We start from the raw sequence: 25,575 nt of genomic DNA on the forward strand, positions 1-25,575 counted from the left end.
AATACAGAAGGCTCAGTATTATAGCAAAGTTTATCATCACCAGAAGAATTTGTCTCTACAAAACCTAATATTTTTTGTAATTTGTCTTGGTTAAGAGAATGGTAGTAAGGAGACCACGTTATGTTAAAGAACCAATGCCGCTTGGCATTTATTCGACGTTTTTTGTGCATCAGAGCGAAAGAAAAAAGGAGTTTGGGCGACATTAGACAGTTATGTACGAAGTCATTGAATAAATCTATTCTTTCTACCAATGCATTTGGAGTTCGTAACGTAAGTTTTATTGCTTTTTGGCTGAGTTTACTTACCATTTGCCTACCCACAACAGCTGGTCTTATCGTCATGTTTGTAGGGATAAATTAGTACAAATTTTAATTCACGTGTTTGTTGCAATCAACTTTATAAATAAAATTTTGTCGTAATTCTTATTTAAGCCGAAAAATAGTTATGCTAGAGTTTTATCCAAGTTGAATGTTTGCACATCAGGGGAATGTGCTTTGAATTTGTTCTACTTAATTTAAAAAGGATTTAAAACTTTTGCTTCCTATTAATATTAGTCCTATCCACCCCATTATAGTCTTAGTAGTTCAGGTTTTAAATTAACTTTTTTAGAAATGAGAAAAAATAGGGTTTTTTTCATAACATTATTTATTCAAATAAAAAGGAATTCAGCTCTACTTGAATATTGTTCCTTTCCTGTGCACAGCATCATAACGTAGATTTTTTTAAAACACTTTGATGGTTTTGTTGTATTTGTAGGCAGTTGAGGGGAGGTTATATGACTGAAACCCAAAACCTGCACTTCTCCCTTTTCTTCATGATGCTGTCTTACAGCAAACTTACAAAATTGTAAAATACAAAGTATAACAGATTCTGCACACAGACATCTTGTTTTCTTGATATTCAAATTTAAAGCAAGAGTTTAGACACAGTGTAATTTATATGTAGTCTTTATTCCATTCTTTATAAAAATGAAAATCACCTATGTTCTCTGTGTTTAAACTTTATCTTCAAGTGAATATCAAGGAAGTGAGTTGTCTGTGTTTGGAATTAAACTCAATTGGTAAGAAATATCTATGCAGAAAATATATCATAAAGTCATCTACCTATATCAACATATCTACATTTGTCTATCAATAAAATCAGTAAATGCCGAGTCATGTGGTGAGCATGCAACATACACACAGAGGTATATAAGGAAAGTTTCTAGTGCTTATGCCATCCACTATGTACAAAATGTGGGTACAAATTAATCAACCCTTTCCGGCATGATGTTGCTTCATAGTGACAATCATGAAACACAGTGAGACTCAGTTGATATCGTATCTTTTATGATACAAAATTTTGCTTGAAAAGATTGATGTGCCTCATTTTAGTATGTTTGGATATGTGTAAGTTAAATCATGATTAACTGTCACCTTTTTAGAGTGTGAAGGGATCATTTTGTAACTTTGTACAATACACAAAAGAAGTTAGATGTGCATCAGAAACATTAAATAAGAGCAGTTCTGGTATAGCACTTGGACTTGATCCTGGTGTTAAGACTGAGCATGTTCAAGAGGATACGTTGTCTGTTGATAGTTCATTGAAATTGTCATGGAAACAGAAATTTGGTTATTACCTTCGACTATCAAAGTATCGTCTTACAGGTATGTAGTTACAATATCAACAACATCTTTTTTATGTTTAAATAGGATTTGTTGTTGACGAAATTCTTGCATCAAACTCCATTATCTTGTTGTTCAAAGTTCAAGATAAGTTTTATACACATGATGTTATATAGAAGTACAATCCTAAAACATCAAGATATGCTTTATACATATGATGTTATATAGAAGTACAATCCTAAAACATCAAGATATGCTTTATACATATGATGTTATATAGCAGTACAATCCAAAACATCAAGATGTGCTTTATACGCATGATGTTATATAGAAGTACAATCCTAAAACATCAAGATATGCTTTATACACTTGATGCTATATAGAAGTACAATCCTAAAACATCAAGATATGCTTTATACGTATGATGTTATATAGTGGTACAATCCTAAAACATCAAGATATGCTTTATACACATGATGTTATATAGAAGTACAATCCTAAAACACCAAGATATGTTTTATACGCATGATGTTATATAGAAGTACAATCCTAAAACATCAAGATATGCTTTATACGTATGATGTTATATAGAAGTACAATCCTAAAACACCAAGATATGTTTTATACGCATGATGTTGTATAGAAGTACAATCCAAAAACATCAAGATATGCTTTATACGTATGATGTTATATAGAAGTACAATCCTAAAACATCAAGATATGCTTTATACGTATGATGTTATATTGAAATACAATCCTAAAACATCAAGATATGTTTTATACACATGATGTTACATAGAAGTACAATCCTAAAACATCAAGATATGCTTTATACATATGATGTTATATAGAAGTACTATCCTAAAACATCAAGATATGCTTTATACATATGATGTTATATAGAAGTACAATCCTAAAACATCAAGATATGCTTTATACATGATGTTATATAGAAGTACAATCCTAAAACATCAAGATATGCTTTATACGTATGATGTTATATAGAAGTACAATCCTAAAACACCAAGATATGCTTTATACGCATGATGTTATATAGAAGTACAATCCTAAAACATCAAGATATGCTTTATAATATGATGTTATATAGAAGTACAATCCTAAAACATAGTCTATAATCAGTTATAAACAATTCATCTTATTCAACATTTCCTTTTTCATATGTACATTAATTTTTTCGTGTGTAGTCATTGTCAATTTCATTCATGTGGTAGGATAATATTCAAGTTATAAAATGATTAGTGTGGGCTTGGTAGCTCAACAGGTAGAGCGGCAGATTGGTATCCCAAAAGTGCAACTTCAAATCTTGTCGAAGTCACACGTTTTTCATGTCCATACAAAAACCGTGTTAGGATTTATATTAAGTATATTCTGTGGTTAAAGATCGAGAGATTTCATCTAACAAGCAATAAAGTTTGCAATTTTTTTCAACAAGGGCATCATTTGATGTGCAAACATAAAGTAGGACATATATTTAGCTTTTCTTATCTATACTAAGGAATTTGCCAAGTCTCAAAAACGGTGTTTACAGTTTAATGTTTAAGGTGTTTACAAAATAGAGGGTTTCCAAAAAAAAGAAAAAAACCTACTAATACCTATTATATATTATTAATATGTGTGAGTTTGGGGTTTTGGGGACACCCCCCTGTACATGTATATATATTCAAACCATGAACAGTTTTGGTTGGCAAAGATATGTCCACTGCCATGTCTTCGGTACTTATTTTACAACAGCAATCCTAAACCATAACTAAAATGAATGCTTAAAAGAACAGACTCCATCCCAATCTTAGTTTTCATCATGGCTTCCTATCCTTTATTCTACAGGCTTAGTAGTAATTACCACAATGGCTGGATACAGTCTGGCACCGGGTGAATTTTCTCCATCAATCTTAGCCTTTGCATCTCTTGGTACTCTGCTGTGTTCATCATCGGCAAACACCATTAACCAGGTAAAGATATCATGATATGACAATTGTTGAGAAACTAGCCATTACTGCGGAAAGACAGTCTTTTGCCGATTTATTTTCACAACCAATATCCATTTGTTAGTTGTTTATATGTCGTGTAGGTACCATATGTCACCCTGACTCACCCACTGGTTTGGTTAGATGACGTGTAGGTACAGTACCGCTCGCGTATTTGTTAACATTCGGTACGCGTATGAAACGCGTATCATACGAAAAACATACGCGTATGATACGAGAACGATACGCGTATGATACGAGAACGATACGCGTATGATACGAGAACGATACGCGTATGATACGAGAACGATACGCGTATGACACGAGAACGATACGCGTACGATACGAGAACGGTACACGTACGATACGAGAACGATACGCGTATGATACGTGACAGTCTTTTGCCGATTTATTTTCACAACCAATATCCATTTGTTAGTTGTTTATATGTCGTGTAGGTACCGTATGTCACCCTGACTCACCCACTGGTTTGGTTAGATGACGTGTAGGTACAGTACCGCTCGCGTATTTGTTAACATACGGTACGCGTATGAAACGCGTATCATACGAAAAACATACGCGTATGATACGAGAACGATACGCGTATGATACGAGAACGATACGCGTATGATACGAGAACGATACGCGTACGATACGAGAACGGTACACGTACGATACGAGAACGATACGCGTATGATACGAGAACGATACGCGTATGATACGAGAACGATACGCGTATGATATGAGAACGATACGCGTATCATACGAGAACGATACGCGTATCATACGAGAACGATACGCGTATCATACGAGAACGATACGCGTATGATACGAGAACGATACGCGTATGATACGAGAACGATACGCGTACGATACGCGTACGATACGAGAACGGTACACGTACGATACGAGAACGATACGCGTATGATACGAGAACGATACGCGTATGATACGAGAGCGATACGCGTATAATACGAGAACGATACGCGTATCATACGAGAGCGATACGCAAAATTATGTTAACAAATACGCGAGCGGTACTGTACCATATGTCACCCTGACTCACCCATACATAGATGTTTGTTTGATTACCTGGTCAAAGCATCCATGAACATCTGTAGCAAAGTAAAGCAAAAAACAAAATCCGAAAAAAGAAATCATCTTGAGATTGCAAATTTTGTATCAACAAAAGATGCAAACAAGACTGTTGATTTTCAACTTTATTTCAAAGCCATCCTCAGACAGAATGATTTTACAACAGTATACACACACATATATATATACAAAGTGTATTACAATATATATATATATATATATAACGCGTGCGGATTAATAAGCGGAAGTACGGAAGCAAAGCAAACGAAATTAAAAAGTGTGATATTTACAAATAAGGAGTTGGAAGATTTGCGTTATTTAGAATAGAAAGCTAATTGTAAAACCAGAGAACCGACTGGTGGAGTGAGTGTGTGTTTATTATTAAGTGAAAAGTTGTAATTCTTTACTAGCTTTTAGTCCTGTCTTAAGAAAAGCTTAGTTATGTTTATTGAGAAGTGCCTCTAGAATGACAAGAATGTGGTAGTTGTTTGATTTAGTTGTGTGAAGTTTTTTATAGTTGTTGAGAATAAGATTTTCTAAAGGTGAAGGAGTTCTAGGAGGTGGAGGGACATCGTTGAGTTGTGGGAATTGGTTTTGTAGAGTGGCTAAGAATTGAGCGTTTTCACACTCAGAAAAATGTAGGTCTACTGTACTAGAATAGATCCTGGTTGCATGATCTTTCACTGTCGGCTGGAAATGTTTTTAGCTGTTGCAAAAATAGACTAGTCGAAATTGATTAAACAATGATTATTTTGTGTGTATTTTTAGTGTGGTTGATCATTATTTCATAGAGATTAGTCAAGGATTAGAAAGGTGACTTTGAAGGTCATTTGTTTAAACTAAACCATTTATTTTTCCACCTAGTGGCTAGAAGTTCCATTCGATTCACAAATGTCACGTACTAAAAATCGAGTTCTGGTCCGTGGACTCATGAGGTAATGGCAATATTTGTTTGTTTGATACTAAACCATGCTTTATATCATACATGTTCTCTTAGCAAAGCTGCAGTTTGTACGAAGATACCATTATTTATTTCAGTGTTACGCGGGCTCATCAAATATAAAATGGCGGTGTCACAGTGATATGAATATCCCCGTGTTTTGGGTATCCCCGTACTTAAATCACTAGGGTTTTGGGCACCCCCACCAAATATGACGGCCGTGTTTTAAGTATCCATACCGGACCACCTAACGTTCACAAATTACTAGTAACATAGGTTTCCCTATTTTTGTTCTATTACTACGCTGATTTCGGGGGTTTCCTTACAATGGATTTTCTCTGACTTAGCAGGAACAACAATAATGTTGTATTTTCAGAGGCGTAAAAAATTCTGAATAATACTGACTAAAATTATGAGTAAAATTAATTATAGATATCCTTCTATATGCTATTTTCAGTTAACCATTATAAATAATCAAGTTGTAATGTTTAATCCGTGGATCGGCTTCCAAATTTGTAATATAAGCTATGTTTGGATGAATTAACACAAGAAAGTTAAAACTTAACACAGTCAAATTACAATTCTATTGAATAATATACGCGTTGAAATTACTTCGCTATACTGCCCATACACGATCGAAATATGGAAATTGCATTAACAAAATCATTTCATTGAAAGTTTCTTTGAAGCAATTCAAAAGATCGCATACGAAATACTAGTTAAGCCAAAAATTCAGCAAGTAACAGTTGCTTGTTAAATTACATTTTGATAATTCTATCAGACTATCACCTTCATATATTTCCGCTTAAGGAATATCGATTTTCCGTTAAAGCTGCTGCAAGCTCAAATATTCTCGGCGTTTTAGGTATTCCCACTGGGAATACCTAAAACCAGTCATTAAGTGCGGGATACCCAAAACACGGGGGATACTCATATCACTGTGACAGCGGCAAATCCAACTCATCCAACTTCATTGAAATACAATTCTGGAGCAATGCTCCGCACTCTTGCATTTCTGCATGGTCTTTCATTTAAATAATCGTAGAGTTGATCGGAATCATGATTATTATTTAGCTCATTTTCTATGCGAGTCCCAAATACTGATTCATTCGAGTCATTTGTATTTGTACGTACAATATATATTTAATATTTTGTAGTTCAACCCATGCGTTGTCGTATGGTTTGGTCGCGGGAGTGGCGGGATTAACTATACTTTCAACGCAAGTCAATGGATTGACTGCTGCCTTAGGTTAGTGTTATTTTTGATTCAGCGGAGTTGTTCGGCTCCAGCGCTCACTTGTGGGCAAATATAGTTTGAAAAGTGGCTAAATTATTTTTTAAAAAAAGAGTTTGAACGTGTTTTTTGAGACTGTATTTTCTATGTGAGTACAAAGGAACAATAACATTTAACATGCACAGCACCCATATAACAATTCCCTAAAAGTACTCGCAACAAATGGCAATATAACACGCAGGGGCTTGAGAAGCCATGGCTGGCCTGTCTGGGTGTCTAGACACCTACAATTTTTAGAGTGTGGATGTAAAAGGACACCCACAAATTTAGCTTATTGCATTTAGGTGTATAGTATATTGAATGCCATGTTTTACTGATGGACCAAATTTTTCAAAGGAAAGATCTACAGAGTGTTTTAATCAGTCGCCATGTTGGGGGAAGATCGCATGCAGTGAAAAGACATTATGTTAATTTCATGCGCTGTTGAGCATCGGCACTTTGATGTACTCCCAAACATGGCCGCTTTGACGTCACATGCAAACACTTCAATACTCTGACATGATGGGGAAAAATCTCGAGTCAAACTTCTATCGTGCTGTTGCGTTACTACATAGACCAACTATTGTGTATGATCACATATTAAGTTTGGAACACCAACAACCGTATAAAACTAACTACTATCAAGGAGTTTCATCACTAGACCAACTATTGTGTATGATCACATATTGAGTTTGGAACACCAACAACTGTATGAAACTAACTACTATCAAGGAGTTTCATCACTAGACCAACTATTGTGTATGATCACATATTGAGTTTGGAACACCAACAACCGTATAAAACTAACTACTATCAAGGAGTTTCATCACTAGACCAACTATTGTGTATGATCACATATTAAGTTTGGAACACCAACAACCGTATAAAACTAACTACTATCAAGGAGTTTCATGACTAGACCAACTATTGTGTATGATAACATATTAAGTTTGGAACACCAACAACCGTATAAAACTAACTACTATCAAGGAGTTTCATCACTAGACCAACTATTGTGTATGATCACTTATTGAGTATGGAACACCCACAACTTTTAAAAGCTTGCAAAGCCACTGATAGCACCATCCCACCATTAAATACTAAATATCATTTAAAAAGTTATGCACTGTATATTATTTCATTTCAATCCATCTAAAGCTGTGTGCGATGTTTAGAAGGGACTGCCGTTTACTAATTTGTATTTCTTTTTCAAACCGAACTTAATTATGTTCGATGACTATGAATGCAAAATAATATGGTCAGCAGTCAGTCGCTGTATTTCATGTAAGAAGAATCAATGCAACGACGATATTGGCGAAAATTGCAATGATCGGAAATCTTAATATTCGATATTACTTTACCCAACACATTCCTTATTCGTGTATTTTTCATCTCCTTTCTTTCTTTCATTTCAGGAGCGTCCACACTTCTCCTTTATACCACAGTTTACACTCCGCTAAAGCGATTGAGTATCGCAAATACATGGGTTGGTTCCGTGGTTGGGGCCTTACCTCCGCTCATGGGATGGAGCGCTTGTACAGGAACGTTACACCCCGGAGCTTTTATCCTTGGCGGCGTTTTGTACTCGTGGCAATTTCCACATTTCAATGCCCTAAGCTGGAATCTTCGCGGCGATTACTCAAGAGGTATTTATAACAAAAGATATTAGTCCTTGCAAACTCATGTTTTTTAAACTTGGGTTTTAATGAATTCGGTTACGGTCAAATTAAGATTCAGCTCTAGCGTAAATTTTCAATCGCCGATAATTTATAAAAATCTGATGACTGTTGCAACAAATGACATCATAATGTAAGGAATGACATAAATACATCCATGTAGAGTGTATTCATCGGTTTCCAGTAGGTAAAAAATCCCATATAGTTAAAAGAATTTACGTTGATTTAATGTCCTATTAAGTATCGGCATTTTGATATAACCCACCGACATGCTCGCTTTGGTGTCAGATGAAATTACTTAAGGCTCTTTTCCATTCATCGCAAAATGCTCTTGCTGCGAGCTTGCGAGTCTGTTCGCGCGATCAAAAAATTTTGTTAAAATAATTTAACTATGCTTCAGATCATGGTGAGCTCGCTGCGAGTACGTTTTGCGATGAGTGGAAAAGAGCCTTTATACTGCCCAATTGAAAGACTTATCATGTTGAAAGGGTCGACGTGGCCATCTAAACTGGCAGACAACTAATCTCTTTTTGAACACCACGATTCTTGAAAGTTTAATTTCAGTAGAGTAAGTGTAAGAGGCGACAGCCGCTCGCTTTGTTATCTCAAAGTTAATAATCTTGACAGTACCTCTGCCATAAGCATGTTTGCTACGTACCTACGCTCTTTACCGATGCAGTCGGCTGAGCTTTGTTAATATCGTTATTCGTGAGATTGCAAAGAATAGAAACTATTAGAAAGACTTGCTTGGTATTATACACTCCAAGCGATCAATTGCAAATTAACGAACAGCATGAGCAACAATCACGTCCTGCCGACAATTTTAAAAAATATATTAAAAAAAGTAGATTCGGAAGAAAATAGTCATCTCAAAATTCAGTATTTGAATTAGAACAAAAGATGTAAAATTGAGTGTAAATCTTCAACTTTATTTCAAAGCCTTTATCACACTCAAAGTTTGTGTTTGATTGTCAATGAGCAACGTCGTGCACTCATGCTATTGAGCGGCAGCATGATATTGTCAGCTCATTTTAGCCAATAAGAAGCTCCAAATTATCCAAAGGGATACGCTGAAGCTCAGAGCATGACTCAGGCGAGGGGCTCCATAGTCCATGATCATAATCTTTATTCGTGTTAACTATACCACCAGGACAGTCCCTAGAACTCTAATTGGTGAGTAGGGGGGGTTATATCTCAATTCAGTTGTGCTTGACTTTTTTCTTTGGAAAGCAATTCACTTAAGGACTTGAACAAATTACTTTCAAAGGAAGTCAGTCGGACACAACTTAATATATGAATGACCACCCGTTCAGACTTAGAAATGTTTTGCATGATTTCTAACCCTCGTGCTATTGTAATTTGTTGATAAACTAATGACGAATACAGTGTATTTCATAAATAGTTTTATTTATTTAAGCTAACAACTATTTTTACAGCTTATTTATTTATTTTGTTCATATTAATAACCATCCATAAAAAATATTTCTTTGCACAGTTTTTGTACCATAAATCTTTGTTGATATCACACTTTTATCGTCATTGAAATCATATATGTACGTATGAATATAATTTATTTATGTATGTCTGAACCGGAATTATATATATTAATGTATAATTATAAACATACATATATATATATATATATATATATATATATATATATATATGAAAGTAAATTATTAATGTCTGAATGAATATAAGCTTATATCTATGTGTATATATGTACCATAGTGGACATGTCAACTATTTCGAAAATTTACCAACTATTAGTGAAGGCAAAATGATTGCTCCTGCAAAGATGGCAACTGACGATACATGATTCTTTACTCGCTGCTCCATCGTTCCTGGTTCAAATCTTTGATCGTTTATAAGTGGAAGTTCGGACGTTTGCAATTCAACATTTTCCATTTCTTCTACGTCATCAAAGTTTACATCCTCTTCGATCTCGTGATCTTGATTGTCCGTTAAATTTCTTTTGCAGTCTTGCGCGGAATCTTCCGCAATATGGGCATTATGGGAAAAAACTTGGTCTTCGCTGAAACCTGACAAAGTGATCAAACCTTGTTGAGGATGTCAAAAAATCATTGTCATCCTAAAAATAGTTTTATTGTGCTCACCTTCATTTTAAATAATAAATTCATCTCATCTTCCCAATGAGGAACTGGTCCTTCATCTTTTTAAGACAACAAAACCTTTTGTTCTGCTCTCCGTCATCAAAACTTTCATTATCAAAATATTCTAAATCGTTATCGAACTTATCCGACGACATCATCGCCGAAGAATGATCACTACTGCCTTCCATTTCTATATGTTGTGCGATGTTGTCGTTCAAAATGTCCATATCATCGTCGTGTACATCCTCTTTGATCACGTGATCTTGATTCTCCTTCAAATGTTCTTGTGCAGTTTCTTGTGCAATTTCTTCTGCAATACACACAATGCAATTAAAAAAGAAACTGAACAGGAAAACTTAAACAGAAAACTTAAACGTTGTTGAAGATTTCAAAAGAGATTGCCAATGTCTTAAAAAATTCTTTCATTGTGCTCACCTTCATTATGAAAAATAAATCCATCTCGTCTTTACAATCACGAACTGTGTCTTTGCCATTTTCACGACGACGACGACGACATTTTTTGTGGAGCTCTTCGTCATTAAGACTTTCATCGACAAAAGAATTATCACCGTTATGGAACTTATCACTCGACATCATTGCTAAAGGATGGTCACTATCGCCTTCCACTTTATGTTGTGTGATGTTGTTGTTGAAGATGAATGCGTCATCGACGTTTACATCTTCTTCCATCACGTGATCTTGGTGGTCCATGATATTTTTTTGGAAATCCTGTGCGGTTTCCTCTGCAATACAAGCATTGTATAAAAGGATTTGGTCTTCAATAAAGTAATCAAACGTTGAGGATGTCAAAAGAGATTGTCAATATCCTAAAAAAATGCTTTTATTGTGCTCACCTTCATTATGAAAAAATGAATCCAGCTCGTCTTTACAGTCAAGAAATGGGTCTTCACCATGTTCTAGAAGACTACATGTTTTGTTTAGCTTTTCGTCATCAAAACTTTCACCATCGTAATATTTATTAGTGTTATCGAACTCATAACTCGACATCATTGCTGAAGAATGGTCACTACTGCCTTCAACTTCTTTAATTTGAACAATGTTTTCGTTCAAGATGTTCTTGTCATCGACGTTTACATCCTCGTCGATCACGTGATCTTGATTGTCCAGCAATATTTTTAGGCAATCCTGTACGGCTTCCTCGGCAATACCAGCATTTTGTGCATGGTCTTCATTAATACCTGACAATAAAGTGATCAAATGTTGAGGATTTCAGAAGAGATTGCCAATATCTTGCATTGTGTTCACCTTCATTGTGAAAAATTAAATCCATCTTGTCTTTACAGTCAGCAACTGGGTCTTTGCCATGCTCATGACGACGACATTTGTTGTGGAGCTCTTCGTCCTCAAGACTTTCATCGAAAAAATAATTATAATGGTTATTAAAATTATCACTCAACATCATTGCTAAGGACTTCTCATTGCTTCCTGCAACATCTGTCTGTTGTACGCTGTTCACGTTCAACGGGTGCAAACTGAAGAAGTTACAGGCAGCAGTGCGAGCAAAGCGAAAATAAAAATTGCTGTAGCTTCTCTGCATCTACGTTTATGGAGCGATGGCAAAAAATCACTTGAAGAGCTAGCTGTAGCTATATGAAGTAGTAATCACATGTGATTAAAACTTCTTGCACGTGAAAAAAATGCTTTAAAATTCAGTCGTCTCTTTGAGAGATTGTTGATCACGTGCATTTTCATCCAGTCAGTGTTGGGCTCTATTTATTGATTTACCTCGGTCGATTGCTTTCCAATTTGTCGAAACAAATTTTCAAACTAGTTGAAATGTGGAGTGATTCCTTTTGTGAAGGCCTGGGACCAACAATAGGTTCTTCCTCTATATCACTGAGTTGTTCCATGCTTTTGGTGCTTTGTCTTTGATGGTTGATAACAAATGATTGATCATGGTCAATTTTTGTCCCCGATGTTTCAAAGTTGCTTGTGTTGGTGGTGGACTGATGTATGAAGAAACGAGGTTTTCTTTGGGATTCAGTAGATAAAAAGCATTCCAGATCTTGACACGATTCTTCGTCATCAGCATCGTTGCTGCTATCACTGAACGTTAAAAGGCTTATGTGAAAAAATTCGAACGATGAGTCGGAAACTCCCTCGTCACTGCTCCACCTTTGGCTGTCACTGCTTGCTGTATCGTCTAAGTCTCTGCTTGTTGTAGCATGCAGGTATCTCAACCTTCTGGCTGATCTGCTGGTTTTGAAGACCTTCGTGAGTAAAATCGTTCTTCTCTTTTGTTTGTGAATGAAGTTGTTGGCTACGATGAACAACCTGTGAAAACAGATTACAAATTCAATAACGTTGTGTTACTGGTGTGACGTACTTCTGTTTTCTCTTTTTTGTGAATTTTCCAGCGCGAAAAGGTCAAGTAAATCTTCCCTGCTTGTTCAATACTCAAGAAAGAAATGTCATCTTCTTTAATGCTGCTCAAATTTGCAAACGAGTTGTGGTTTATCTTACCAAACTTTAAGTCCATATCGTGTAGCCAGATAGAAAAAGTATAACAAGCCAGTGAAGAGTTTTTGATATGTTGTCAAGTACAGCATGCGGTTGATTGTATCTATAAATTAAGATATTTAGTAAATGATTTTACAACTAAAATTTGACAACTGTATATATCGCATTTACATAATTTTATTGGCTGCATATTTTATCGTTATGCAGTGTTATTTCTGTTAGAGAAGACTGTACTAGAAAAGAAAGCCGTCCAATGTTCAGCAACCGGACCAACTATCAAATTGTTATTTTCCCTGTACCTTGTTTTCCTATTGTACCTTACGTACTCTACTGGTACTTAACTGTGTCCCTGATAGTTGATCAAAGCCACGTAGTAGAAAATAAAGCTAACTTCGCTAGACTTGACTTAAAGCGCGTCATAGCAAAACTATGTCTTAAAAAATGAGCCTGGGTAAATAATTTGATTGGGCCGTGCGCAAAATTAAATTTGCGATATGATTGGATGTCAATTAATGACGACATTTTCAACCAACCAAGCGCTTTATCAGCTTTTCCGTGCACGTTCAGTAAAAACTAGCAATAGCCAAATGACTTGTTGTTGTGATAACAGTCACAACATTTATGGGTAAAATATCTTTGTAGGAAAACGCTTGCTTTTTTTGTGTGTTTTCCTCTTCCTCCGGACTAATCTTCCACGCCAATTCATCTAAAGTATTTTAAGAAAAATTTGCATCCGTCGTTTTGCTGTTTTTAGCTATTTGCTTTAATTTCTGACATTTTTACAAATTTTATAACAGTTGTAATTTCAACGGTTTTCAAATATCATTGAAGGAAAAGCGATAATTTTATAACCAGTTCAACTTATTTGCTGTAGCTACGAAGGATTATTATCTTAAGCACATACGCTTCCTACTTCCGAGCAAAGTAGCGCGTAAAAGTTTCACACGCAAGTTGACTAAGTCTGAGAGAAAAAAATCTATACAACTCGGGTTAGCAAGATAATTATTGATAAAGCACTCACCAAGAAGAATACATTTTTCTTGACTTGCAGTTAATGTATCATTGGTTTTCTTCTTGTCATCGAAAAAACCGTAAGAATCTTGATTACTTGTTGTTGAAAAACACTTTATGTAAAAAGCGTTTTTGTTTAAAGGACATTTAGCGTATCGATCAATTTGATCTTTTCGTTTGCAGACTTCCTCAAAGTCATCCACGACAATGTTGCTACTTGTCATGGCAGAATTCTCGAACCCATGTTCGGAGTTTGTCGAGTTGATAACGTTGCCCATTGAATGTATGTAAAAAATGAAAAATAGCAGTTGAACGAAAATATTAACAAAAAACATTTTTCAAAAGCGTCAAAATGTAAAACCTTGCATCGATTATACCGCTTGCGAAATGATTAATCTACAATGATTAATCTAATCTAATTGCAATCATGACGTCACGTAATCGCCTTCTTCGTGATTACGTCACATATCTACGTTCATGTTTAACCGTTGCTCATGTTTGTTCTTCTCAGAGATTCGATTGCTCAATGAAAAGTTTCAGCGCGTTTTTATCACCAATTTTTTTACAAACAGTGGTTATTGTGAAATATTTGTTCGAATCCGTTTTCCTTCTTACGACGCTTTACTTTTTTGGTATTCTCTTCCAAGTTTATTTTCACAAAATTAATGAGATGATATATCTTTTATGATTTGTAGCATAAATTTTCTTTATAGCAAAGCATCAAATTTCACAGTATTTAATATAAAACAACTGGGTCGAAGCTAGCAAAATGAAAATAATCGAAATTCGACCTACGTTTTCATTGATAAATTAAACTGTTGTGTTGTTTTCGGTAATTGAAAACTACAAATTATGTTGTTTTTTTTGTAGCTGGCTATCGAATGATGTCAGTTCTTAATCCTGAACTTTGTCGTAAGGTAACATTACGTCATTGTATTTCGCTCATAGCTTTGTCAACGTTACTTCCGATGAGTGATGTCACAACATGGTGGCTTGCAGTGGATTCGCTTCCGTTAAATGCATGGTTTACCTTGTTAGCTTGGAGATTTTATAAGCGCTCGGACAATAAGTCGGCGCGCAAATTATTTCGTTTCAGTCTCATTCATTTACCTTTGTTGATGGGTCTGATACTTTTTCACAAGAAATGTAGCAATGAAAGAGGTAATGACTTCGAGGACATTGCAGAAGAAAAGAATATTTTAAGTGCATTTTAATAAAACAATGTGTCGCAATATGTCTCTCGGAAGTGAACAACATTTAACTTGGTTTTGATATCGTTACCAGTTAGGGAGTGGTCATGATTAAAACTAGGGGTTGGACTAAAGAGAAAGGAGTTACAAAAAAATCGGTTTAGGATGTGGTTGAAGAAAATGAAATACCACTACATGACTGATGAAACTAACGTCTAATATAAAATAGCATTTTCCCCACGCGGGCGCTCATTGGTTAAATGCTCGAAAAACTCGTATTCCTACTCTATAGAAACACGGGAATCTCAGTCTCGCAAAAGTCTCGCAGGTTGCCTGGTTTGCGCGAAAAAGGCTAAATATGAGCAAGATGTCATTAAAGAATGTGTGTCAACCAAGATGCATTGCGCGTTAATCACGGCGTGGCGGCCTTTTTCTGAGACGCGAAAATGGCGGCTTGCGTTATTATTTGTTGTCCATGGAACTTAGACCAACCGACAACTTTAAAATAGAATTTTTAAGTAATTTAAAAGTTTTTATTTGAAATGGCTTCGTTTCCTAATCGTGGAAGGCCAAAACGGAAAGTTGAACAACACCACGAGTGGATAAGACAAAACGAGTTAAATAGAATGGCACAACAGGCAATAGTGAATTTGCTGCTTATTTTCTTCAAATTTTGAATAAAAAGAAAAACGTAGCTATAGTCCTACATCTATAATTTACCACTACAAAACGAATAAATCGCTATTAAAAAATAACAACGTGGAATTTTAAATACAATAACTGTATTTTTTAAGTATTTTAACAAAAATATGTTCTAATAAAAAAGTGAAATTTACTTGTACCTGTGTCCGTTTCGAAGTTTGTACTAACTCAGTAATTACAGTCAAAATTTTTAAATAATGTTTTTTTGCTGAATTTTTCAGCTAAATTAGATGACGTATATTCGAGGAACTAGGATTCAGTGTACCGATGGCTCAAAAATTAACGATGTAAACAAAAGCAAAAGCGCGCAATGCATCGTGGTTGACACACATTCTTTAAAATCGATAATGTCTTTTGACTCTTTTCAATATTGTTTTTAAAAGTCTATTTTACAATGGAAATAGAAAACATATTTACCTGTTCCTATTAAGTTATAGAAACATTTGCGAAAGTTTAAGAGAAACCAGAAATTGCTGAATACACTTGTGCTTGTGCTTGCCACGCAATTTCTCCTTTGTCTCAAATCTTCTTGCGTGTTTCTATAACTCTTTAGAAACTCGGAAAATGCTTTATATTTCTTAAATTATGTAGCGTACAAGAAACTAATACCTCTTTTATCGATACCAATTCACTAGTGATTATATCTCTCGTGTATTTTATACCACCGAAGAAAAACAAGTATTTTAAGTGGTTTGTTGGTAAGGTGTTAATTTTTAAGATGATTAAATGCTAAGAATTTCTCTTAAGTCTCACCCCTTACGTTAATTGACCGATCTTCTATTGCGTCCAAACCTTGCATACAAGTATCGTTTAAAAAACTACTTTTTAAATATGTAATGGAAGAAACCAAGCATTTGGCGAAGCCAGCCAAAAATGTTTTCTAACGATGCAAATTTTTCTACAAAATGATTTTTAACTTTCGAAAGTCAATTCTATTCATTGTTTTTTCATTGGATGTACACGAATTTATTTGCATCGTAGAAATATAAACGGGCTTGGCTTTGCTGCTACATCTGAGTAGTTTTTAATCTGTGCTTATTCATTTGATTAATCAAACAGTTATTTATTAAATGACATCTATTTACTGTGATAAAGAATTATATGAATTTTACACCGGTTTTATTGAAGTATTCATGTGCACTTTCTCAATTCTTACTTTATGAGCGTAATAACTCATGGTTTGGTTTAACTGGAAGTCAGGCTTTGATAGGTGCTTCAGCATATTGGTGCGAGTAATTGTTACTTTTAGCTTTGAAGCTTTATTGCTGGTATTTCACAAAGAAATAAAAGCTAGGCTTATAGTGACTTTTACGGTTAAGGGTCGAGGTGTATTGGAGAGTACAACGTTAGGGAAAATATATTAAAATTATAAGTAAGATTATAATTATACTGGGGCCGGGGTCACGAAGCCTGGATAGGGTTATCCATCGCATTGCAAGTTTTTTTAAACTTTTAAAAAACCTTATATAAAAAGCTAAAAGTATAAGATTCGAACTGAACAATCACTGGAATAAAACATTGTTTCGAAGATACGAAATTTCTTTGTCGCAAGAATAGTATAAACACCTTTTTTACAAATTTGAAAATTTTTGCTTTCCAATGAATAAAGTTATCCAGACTTCATGCATGCAACCGGCCCCTGCTTGGTAAGATCATATTGCTTGGAGATTTATAACAATGGCATTATCGCGGGTAAAAAGTTATTTTGAATTTCAAATTAGCGGCTCTAAATCGTCTCTCTCACAACATTTCTTGTTTCTTTTATGACTGGACTTCCTTTGTATAGTAGCGATGGTGCTTGAATTACACCTATAAAAACAAGGCGACAAGCTAAGATTAGCATTAGGATATTGTTAAAGGAAATGTTAAGCAATCCAATTATCAAGTAGCTATCTACATCAAACTGTAACTGCCAGAATCTCATCTCCTTCGTCATTTCTTTTCTACATCAAACTGTAACTGCCAGAATCTCATCTCCTTCTTCATTTCTTTTCTACATCAAACTGTAACTGCCCGAATCTCATCTCCTTCGTCATTTCTTTTCTGCATCAAACTGTAACTGGCCGAATCTCGTCTCCTTCGTCATTTCTTTTCTACATCAAACTGTAACTGCCCGAATCTCATCTCCTTCTTCATTTTTTCTACATCAAACTGTAACTGCCCGAATCTCCTCTCCTTCGTCATTTCTTTTCTACATCAAACTGTAACTGGCCGAATCTCGTCTCCTTCGTCATTTCTTTCTACATCAAACTGTAACTGGCCGATCTCCTCTCCTTCGTCATTTCTTTTCTACATCAAACTGTAACTGCCCGAATCTCCTCTCCTTCGTCATTTCTTTTCTACATCAAACTGTAAGTGGCCGAATCTCGTCTCCTTCGTCATTTCTTTTCTACATCAAACTGTAACTGGCCGAATCTCATCTCCTTCGTCATTTCTTTTCTACATCAAACTGTAACTGGCCAAATCTCCTCTCCTTCGTCATTTCTTTTCTACATCAAACTGTAACTACCCGAGTCTCATCTCCGTCTTCATTTCTTTTCTACATCAAACTGTAACTGCCCGAATCTCATCTCCTTCGTCATTTCTTTTCTACATCAAACTGTAACTGGCCGAATCTCATCTCCTTCGTCATTTCTTTTCTACATCAAACTGTAACTACCCGAGTCTCATCTCCGTCTTCATTTCTTTTCTATATCAAACTGTAACTGCCCGAATCACCTCTCTCTCTTCATTTCTTTTCTACATCACAACGCTAGACTTTGGTGGTAACCTCTTTTCATTCCATCATGACAAAAATGGCGATATTGTAAATTTGTAATGTCTTCGACCAAAATTACAGTAATATGTGTGCAAGAAAAGTGTAAAATCATGATGATTTAACTGTATTTAAAATCTTTGTGACAAATGCATCCTCTAGAGTATCGCCTTTGCGCCAATCCCGTAAAAATGCTGAGGAGTGCACGAAACCGTAAGTAGAACGTTAATTGGGCGGGGGGGGGGTTGACTATTCATACGTTCACTTTTGAATATTCATGTCTTCACTTGTGCTTGACTGACATCTTTCAAATCTTTAGGTGGCGAAGATTTTCAAAACTTTGTTTTCCACTTCGTTTGGTGATCGTTGCTGATCTGCTACACTGCCACAGAATGGGTTGGTTGTACAAACTTGGCCACAAAAATGTACAGTGTTTTGCAGACATGTCAGCACAATACATTATTTATGAGCTTTCCTAATTGAGGTTTATCATAACCAATTACAAACTAAAACAAGGTTATTACAATATTAGTTGACTGATATAGTTGCAGTTTCATTGTTTCTAGAAAATTGATTTGTATGAAATACTTTGCATTGTCTTTTCACCATCGTTTTGTCGGTGTTTTAAAAAATCGTTGTTCAGCTGCACTTCTGAAAATGGAAATTTTCATGACGCGTGACTATATAGACAGGAAACGAGTAAAATATCGTACCTAAGACATGAAAGAAACGAAATTGCCGTTAAGAATTCTTCCGCAAGGCCACTTTCAATTGTCGAACTTTACATTCACCAATTGCATTTCAATCAAAGGATAAGGAAGTTAATTTCTTTGTGTTTTATCTTCGATACATTAAGTGCATGTAAAGTGCGACGTCTTAAACATTATATTATCGAAATAAATAATATAGTATGATATGTTTGTTTCTTCTTTATGGCACTCTCAAAAAACGTTTGCTTTCGCAACTTTTCCGTTAGTGACCTGTAATGTCTGACGTCATTATGTGTGTTTAGATTTTTTAAAAACAGTGTATTGGTCATTCTTATTTTCATTGGGGAATCATTTATGCATATATGGCCTAGTCAAGAATAGGGAAGTTAAATTAGGGACTTATTGACATTTATATTTACAATCATTGAATCACATGGCAGAGTCAGGGATGTGTAGGTAGACTTAGGGTTTTTTGCTCGTGCTTGAGAACACGGAATTATTAAGACTTGTGATATTTTAGTCCGGCAGTTCGCGTGTCTTACGTCACTAATATAGCACTTTGAATAAATTAGATAGCACTTTTTATGTAAATCTGCAGTCGTATGATATTATCATTATATGAATTGACACGATAAAAAATTATTGTATATGTACGACTTTCGCATGATAAGAACAATTCAGACTTCGTTCAACGTTAACCGCCTCAGCTTCGCTTCGGCAGATGACATTGAACGCGGTCTGAATCATTTGTGATATCATGCTATTGTGAAATATTTGCTTGTTTTGCATCAGAAGATGAGACGGAAATATCTTTGTTTATTATTTTACCTTTGATATTCTTCAAATGTGTGAATGAAATGATATTGCACCGACATGCAATCTACTTCAAACCAGTCGGGGTTTTATATTTAATGGAGACAAAACGGAATTAAATTTTGCGCTATTCTAGAATTGCGTTAAACCTTTTGGCCTTGTCGATCAAAGTGAGAAAATAAAAGAAAATAGCCCAAACAGAAAAAAAACTGTATCGAAATCATAACCGAATTTAATCGCCAATGACTTCAAATACTTGATCTTGTAACGTGCTGTCTAACTTTATGTTCACCTCGCAAATTACATGCGAATCAAAAATAAATGGTTTCATCTCTTTAAGCAAAAATTATTTATCCGTATTTTCTTTGGTGTTGTAATGCAGTAACTTACTAAAATCAGATACATCTTCATAATCTTTTGAATTTGAATTAAGTCAAAAGTGTTTTCAACCAATTGGTAAACTGACTTTAGAATGCAAACTAGACAGCCGTGTTTTTTTATTATCACAAGCTCCGACCCACTAATATTTGATAATGGGATGTGACGTTTTTGATTCATCCAATCAAAAGTATTTGCAAATTTATTAACGGTATTTTACAAAGTGACAAATAACATGTATAATATTACATATATTGTATTTGGCCCACAGTGTAATTATGGAAACGACAGACTTACAGGACCATAAATTTTCTAAAACTTCAGGCTAGCTTTGTATCATAACAGTTATTCGTTGGGGGTACTGCCGGGAGTCATTTGAGAGTTTGGGATCATAAAAATTTCCCTAATCATTGGGAAGCAAACCCCATCTGTCTGGATTTTATCGCTCTGAGTTTTAATTTAGTGAGAGAGCAGTGCATAGCAGTCATTAGGTAGCGTGAGCAATTATGAAGTATTTTCACTTCTGACAGGTAGTCGTAATTGCTCTGTTTCAGACGGCGAACTTTTCAAGCACCATACTTAATTGTATTCACTGCTACACAGGCGTGAGACAAAGACATCAGTCGTCAAACACTAAACTTATTAAAATATTAGTTATTCACGACGAACGATCGAGTGCCTGCACGTGTAGGAAGGCAAAACAGCAAATATTTCAGGATGGTAATCGACCTATTCACAAGCAATGTGCACTGTGAATCAACGTCACTCCAAAACGTAAGATAACTGAGTGCAACGGTATTTTTATGCATATTCTGCAATCAGCGGCAAAAGGTTTGTACGGTCACGTGGATTTCCCTAAAAATAGCTGGGACACATTCTGATTGGTCGTTTATAATCATGCCGAACTTTTCTTTAAGTGAATACAACTCGGACATGGCCGACAAATTTGCCTTGAAACAATTTGAACGATAAATTTAAAATCTTTTATTTCAGCCGATGGCACACTTCCCTTCGACAAGATTTACGTTACGTTTGCTTTCGAGAAAGAGAGAAACAGTCACGCATATCAACGACGCCACGTTTTTCGCATTATTGTTATTTCATAAAAGAAACAAAAGATGTTTTTCGTGTTTTCACTGGCTTATGCAAACCTGGGAGACGTTTGTGAGAACTCTCGAGCATGTGCAGCCCTCGACCGTCGGTCTCAGCGATGATCTTGTGAAAACCTCTCAAATACGTCGTGTAAAAATCTTCAAGGAGATATGCTATAAGCCCTATGGCCCTGGATGTTTTCTATTTATAATCGATATATGAACATCATTTTTAGTGTTATAAGTTGGTTTCAAACGGAGAATTTCTTTATGTTTGAAGTTTCATTCAAAAAATCTTTCTTGTTTAATATTGGTTTTTCTAAATGTCCTCGGGAGATATTTGAACGCCGTCACATATATATATATGTGAAACAGTGATTAATAAAATATATCAATCTTGTGAGTGTGTTGGCCATCAACTGAGCTTCTTTAGGGTTCCCAACAGCGAACTAGGGATTCATTTAATATTGGTGATTGGACATGAATACGATGTCATGACAGAATAAAGACTCTTACCCTCTTCTGTCATTGCATGCAATTTTTTCCTTTTCGTCCGTCTTATAAATACGTTAAGAAAAACTTAAAAGTGTATGTGGAAAAGTTTTCATCGCATCATATATCATGTTAAATGTTTTGCGTTAAACTTAGAAGATAAAATCGGTAAATTATTATTCTTTACTTTAGTAATCAAACTGATAGACACGCCTCTTATTCGAGCTCTTTCACTGTAGTATATTGCAACTGTACTTCACTCATTTTTTCCTCGTAACGCATGCTGCCATATACATTGATGTGTTTCTCTGACAACTTTTATGTTCGACTCAATGTAATCAATGTTTTGCTGCAGCATGGTGTCCAACATTGAATTAACTTATGCTGATTTGTTTGAAGGTTAGTGAAAACTTTTTTCTCCGCATTCATTATTATTAATCATTATTATTAATCATTATTATTCTTTATTATAAAATACTGAGAGTTTAATGCCCCGTTTACACTATACCGGATTGCTATCGTAGCAGGTTGAATATTCTTTGTACTAAAAAGCAGTGCAATTGTTCAACGTCAGAAACACGATCAAATAGACTAAATCTATCAGCTTAATATGCTTTTACTCCGAACATTTAACCCTTTTAAAGCGAATCCACCTTGTCGAGAATAGCCGTCTCGTGTTGTTCATGCAAATCCTGGCCAATTTTTTTTCAGGAAAAAATTTCTGTACATTTACATTATTTCCAGCGACACTTTCGGCAAAATCTCTTTGAAATGGTGAATACCATTTGCAAGCGACACTTTCGGCAAAATCTCTTTGAAATGGTGAATACCATTTGCAAGTGCCTCGTCTATATCATTTTAACTTCAGCACACCTCGCACATTTCTACTTTTTAGGAAACGTATTTTGAAATTTTGAACTGAGATTAGCATAACAATGCATCATCGTTTAAATATGAAAGCACGTATTACATACCATAACATGCTACATTAGCCAACCTCGCGGAACGTTTAACTCGCACTATTCAAATCTTTTTGTGATGAGTTAAATAACTGATTTTGCTTAGAAACGCCTGCATATTCTAGAATTTAATATGTTGTTTCATACCAGTAATCTTCAGTTTTTAGTAAGTTTGTCATCTTAATTACTTTCATGTCGAGGCGTGCTTTAGTGTTAGCATTTTCATGGGGCAAATTACAGCATTTTATTTAATGAGGATGTTATAGGAAGTCGATTTTCTTATGCTATATATCCAGTATCTTAGCTTACATTTTACTCGTGAAATAACTCTTGTCGAAATTCGTACACTCGCTCGGTTCATACTGTTCTACTTGATTGGAAATTTTTCAATTTTGCTTGACTCAGTTGACTGAACATTAACAGCTAATAACATTGAATCAAAGAAAGCAACAAAACCCTTCGGTTTATAAATTTATTTTAGATGTCTTAATTGTTCGGTCGTTCTGTTGTGAAGTCATGATTAAGATCAAGTATTATTTCAATCGTTACACAACTATAAAGTAGTGAATCATTTTATATACTATAAACAAAGTTTGACTATATAATACAAACTTCAACATATTAATTTTTAGCATGTTAAATACAACGTTGCAAAGTTCGGTCGCGAAATACAATGAAATGTACGACCGTTTATCATATTTTATGTAAGGTCAGGTTGATTTCTTTTGAAAACAAAACTATTTTGAAAAGAAATTAGCAAGGCATAGCAGAATATATGTAGTGATATTTCCCCCCAGTTAACATAGGATTGATGCCAATGTAACATATATTGGCTTGAAAATATCAACCAAGACAGAGTAACGCAAAGATAGAACTTTCGTATGAGTCTCTGGTCGCCGAGTGTAAAACGTTGTTGGTACAAGATACAATTCCTTTATGATAAATCCATATTTTAAAGAGAATTAATTGTTATTGTAATCAAAATGGAATTTACGCACTTGTCAAAGAACGATAAATCCGAGTATGTCTTTATCATCGCCATTATCTCTAACAGTATTATCAACCAATTCGTATGGAACGGGCCTATCTGGCGCACCGGTTCCTTCAAATGGAATCTTGTATAAACGCACTTTCAAAAACATTTTTAAATGATATGTGGTGATATCCTCACCAAGCTAACTAAACCATTGTACTAAAATACAAGGAAGCAAATAATTGAGCCAAATCTTACATCCAGACACTCGAGATTTTACCCAGACACGTGTGTATGTAGTGTTTCGAGATTCTCTCGCGGAGCATGAAAACTGATTGACTACACGCACGTGTCTGGGGTAAAATCACGGCTTCAAAAAATTATTAGGGTTTTGTATTACAGGTAATGTTCCATGTATTTTAGTTCAATCAGCTAAACAGGCGTTTCATATGAACAAACTAAAGACCTTTTCATATTTTTCACATCAAAGTTTGCAGACAAGGAAACCAATAGATTAGCCTACATCAAAGACGCATTAATCATCAAACACTATCCAATCACCATCGTTTTCATTAATGGAAAATCGCGTTCCAGAATAAGAATTCTGCTTCTAATTAGCAAAGGTTTTTCTTACCATATCATAAATTTGTGGCACATGTCTGCCATGCATGCTAACTACCGACTGGCTAATTGAATACCTTTATCTACCATGTTTCACTTATATACCTGCTCTGGACCCAGTTCCCCGGTTACAATGTTGCGATAATCATCTTATGCCTGGACTTTCTTAGCTATAAATTTCTAAAGATTTTTTTGACCAATCACGTTTTATTGGCAACTAAGATATTTCGAAAAGTAAATACATTAAAAAGTAAATACAGAAAAAATAGCAGTCGTAAATTTTAACTATCCACAAATCGGTCTAGCATCAATGTAATTTTGAGGAAAGGACAGAATGAATATGTACAGATTTTGTTGTCAAGCTCAACGAGAAAAGACAAGCCTTGCAGTTTAGATTGCTACATTTCATCCAATGTACGTTGTTGATGGGGCCTAAAGCAATCGAGGCATCGCAAGTTAGCAATGTCCGTCCAGCAAATAACAGAAAATAAGAATTCTGAAAACAAAATTTATTGCTTACATTTGTGATAGTCCTGTTTATTAAACTTCGTTAATTGTTTTAACATTGTTCATTTTTTGTTGTAGTAATTTTGAGCTGCTGTAAAATGTCATTAAATGCACGCTTGAATTTTCACTTTGAAAATGGCGACATAGTTATCGTTTGCCCGTTTGATTCGTTTTCCATGGCATTAACATGATTATTATTAATTTA

The 25,575-nt window shown here is 35.0% G+C and overlaps 1 protein-coding gene and 2 long non-coding RNA genes across 3 annotated transcripts; 2 read left to right on the top strand and 1 right to left on the bottom strand.

The window, feature by feature from the left end:
• The first annotated feature begins 21 nt into the window (after positions 1-21).
• LOC124448423 (protoheme IX farnesyltransferase, mitochondrial-like) lies at positions 22-17,193 on the top strand. The gene is made up of 7 exons (XM_046999441.1): positions 22-270; positions 1,424-1,646; positions 3,450-3,574; positions 5,549-5,619; positions 6,782-6,873; positions 8,313-8,543; positions 15,050-17,193. Exons 1-7 carry the CDS (start codon positions 121-123, stop codon positions 15,391-15,393), a joined length of 1,236 nt encoding a protein of 411 aa, XP_046855397.1. The 5' UTR covers positions 22-120; the 3' UTR covers positions 15,394-17,193.
• Positions 17,033-24,500, bottom strand: LOC124448424. Its single transcript, XR_006949054.1, has 2 exons — positions 24,268-24,500; positions 17,033-19,539 (listed from the first exon to the last, which is right to left on the bottom strand). It is a non-coding gene; the product is annotated as an uncharacterized LOC124448424 (long non-coding RNA).
• On the top strand, positions 21,323-22,218 carry LOC124448425. The gene is made up of 2 exons (XR_006949055.1): positions 21,323-21,501; positions 21,721-22,218. It is a non-coding gene; the product is annotated as an uncharacterized LOC124448425 (long non-coding RNA).
• Positions 24,501-25,575: the final 1,075 nt, after the last annotated feature.

Source organism: Xenia sp. Carnegie-2017, unplaced genomic scaffold (assembly GCF_021976095.1).
Source record: "Xenia sp. Carnegie-2017 unplaced genomic scaffold, XeniaSp_v1 HiC_scaffold_23, whole genome shotgun sequence".
NCBI lineage: Eukaryota > Metazoa > Cnidaria > Anthozoa > Malacalcyonacea > Xeniidae > Xenia > Xenia sp. Carnegie-2017.

Excerpts from the sequence above, each read along its gene's own strand:
- LOC124448423 (XM_046999441.1), top strand. The coding sequence starts at position 121 with ATGTTAAAGAACCAATGCCGCTTGGCATTTATTCGACGTTTTTTGTGC. Across the intron at positions 5,620-6,781 it reads CTGGTCCGTGGACTCATGAG|TTCAACCCATGCGTTGTCGT; the intron begins GTAATGGCAATA and ends AATATTTTGTAG. Across the intron at positions 8,544-15,049 it reads TCGCGGCGATTACTCAAGAG|CTGGCTATCGAATGATGTCA; the intron begins GTATTTATAACA and ends TTTTTTTTGTAG.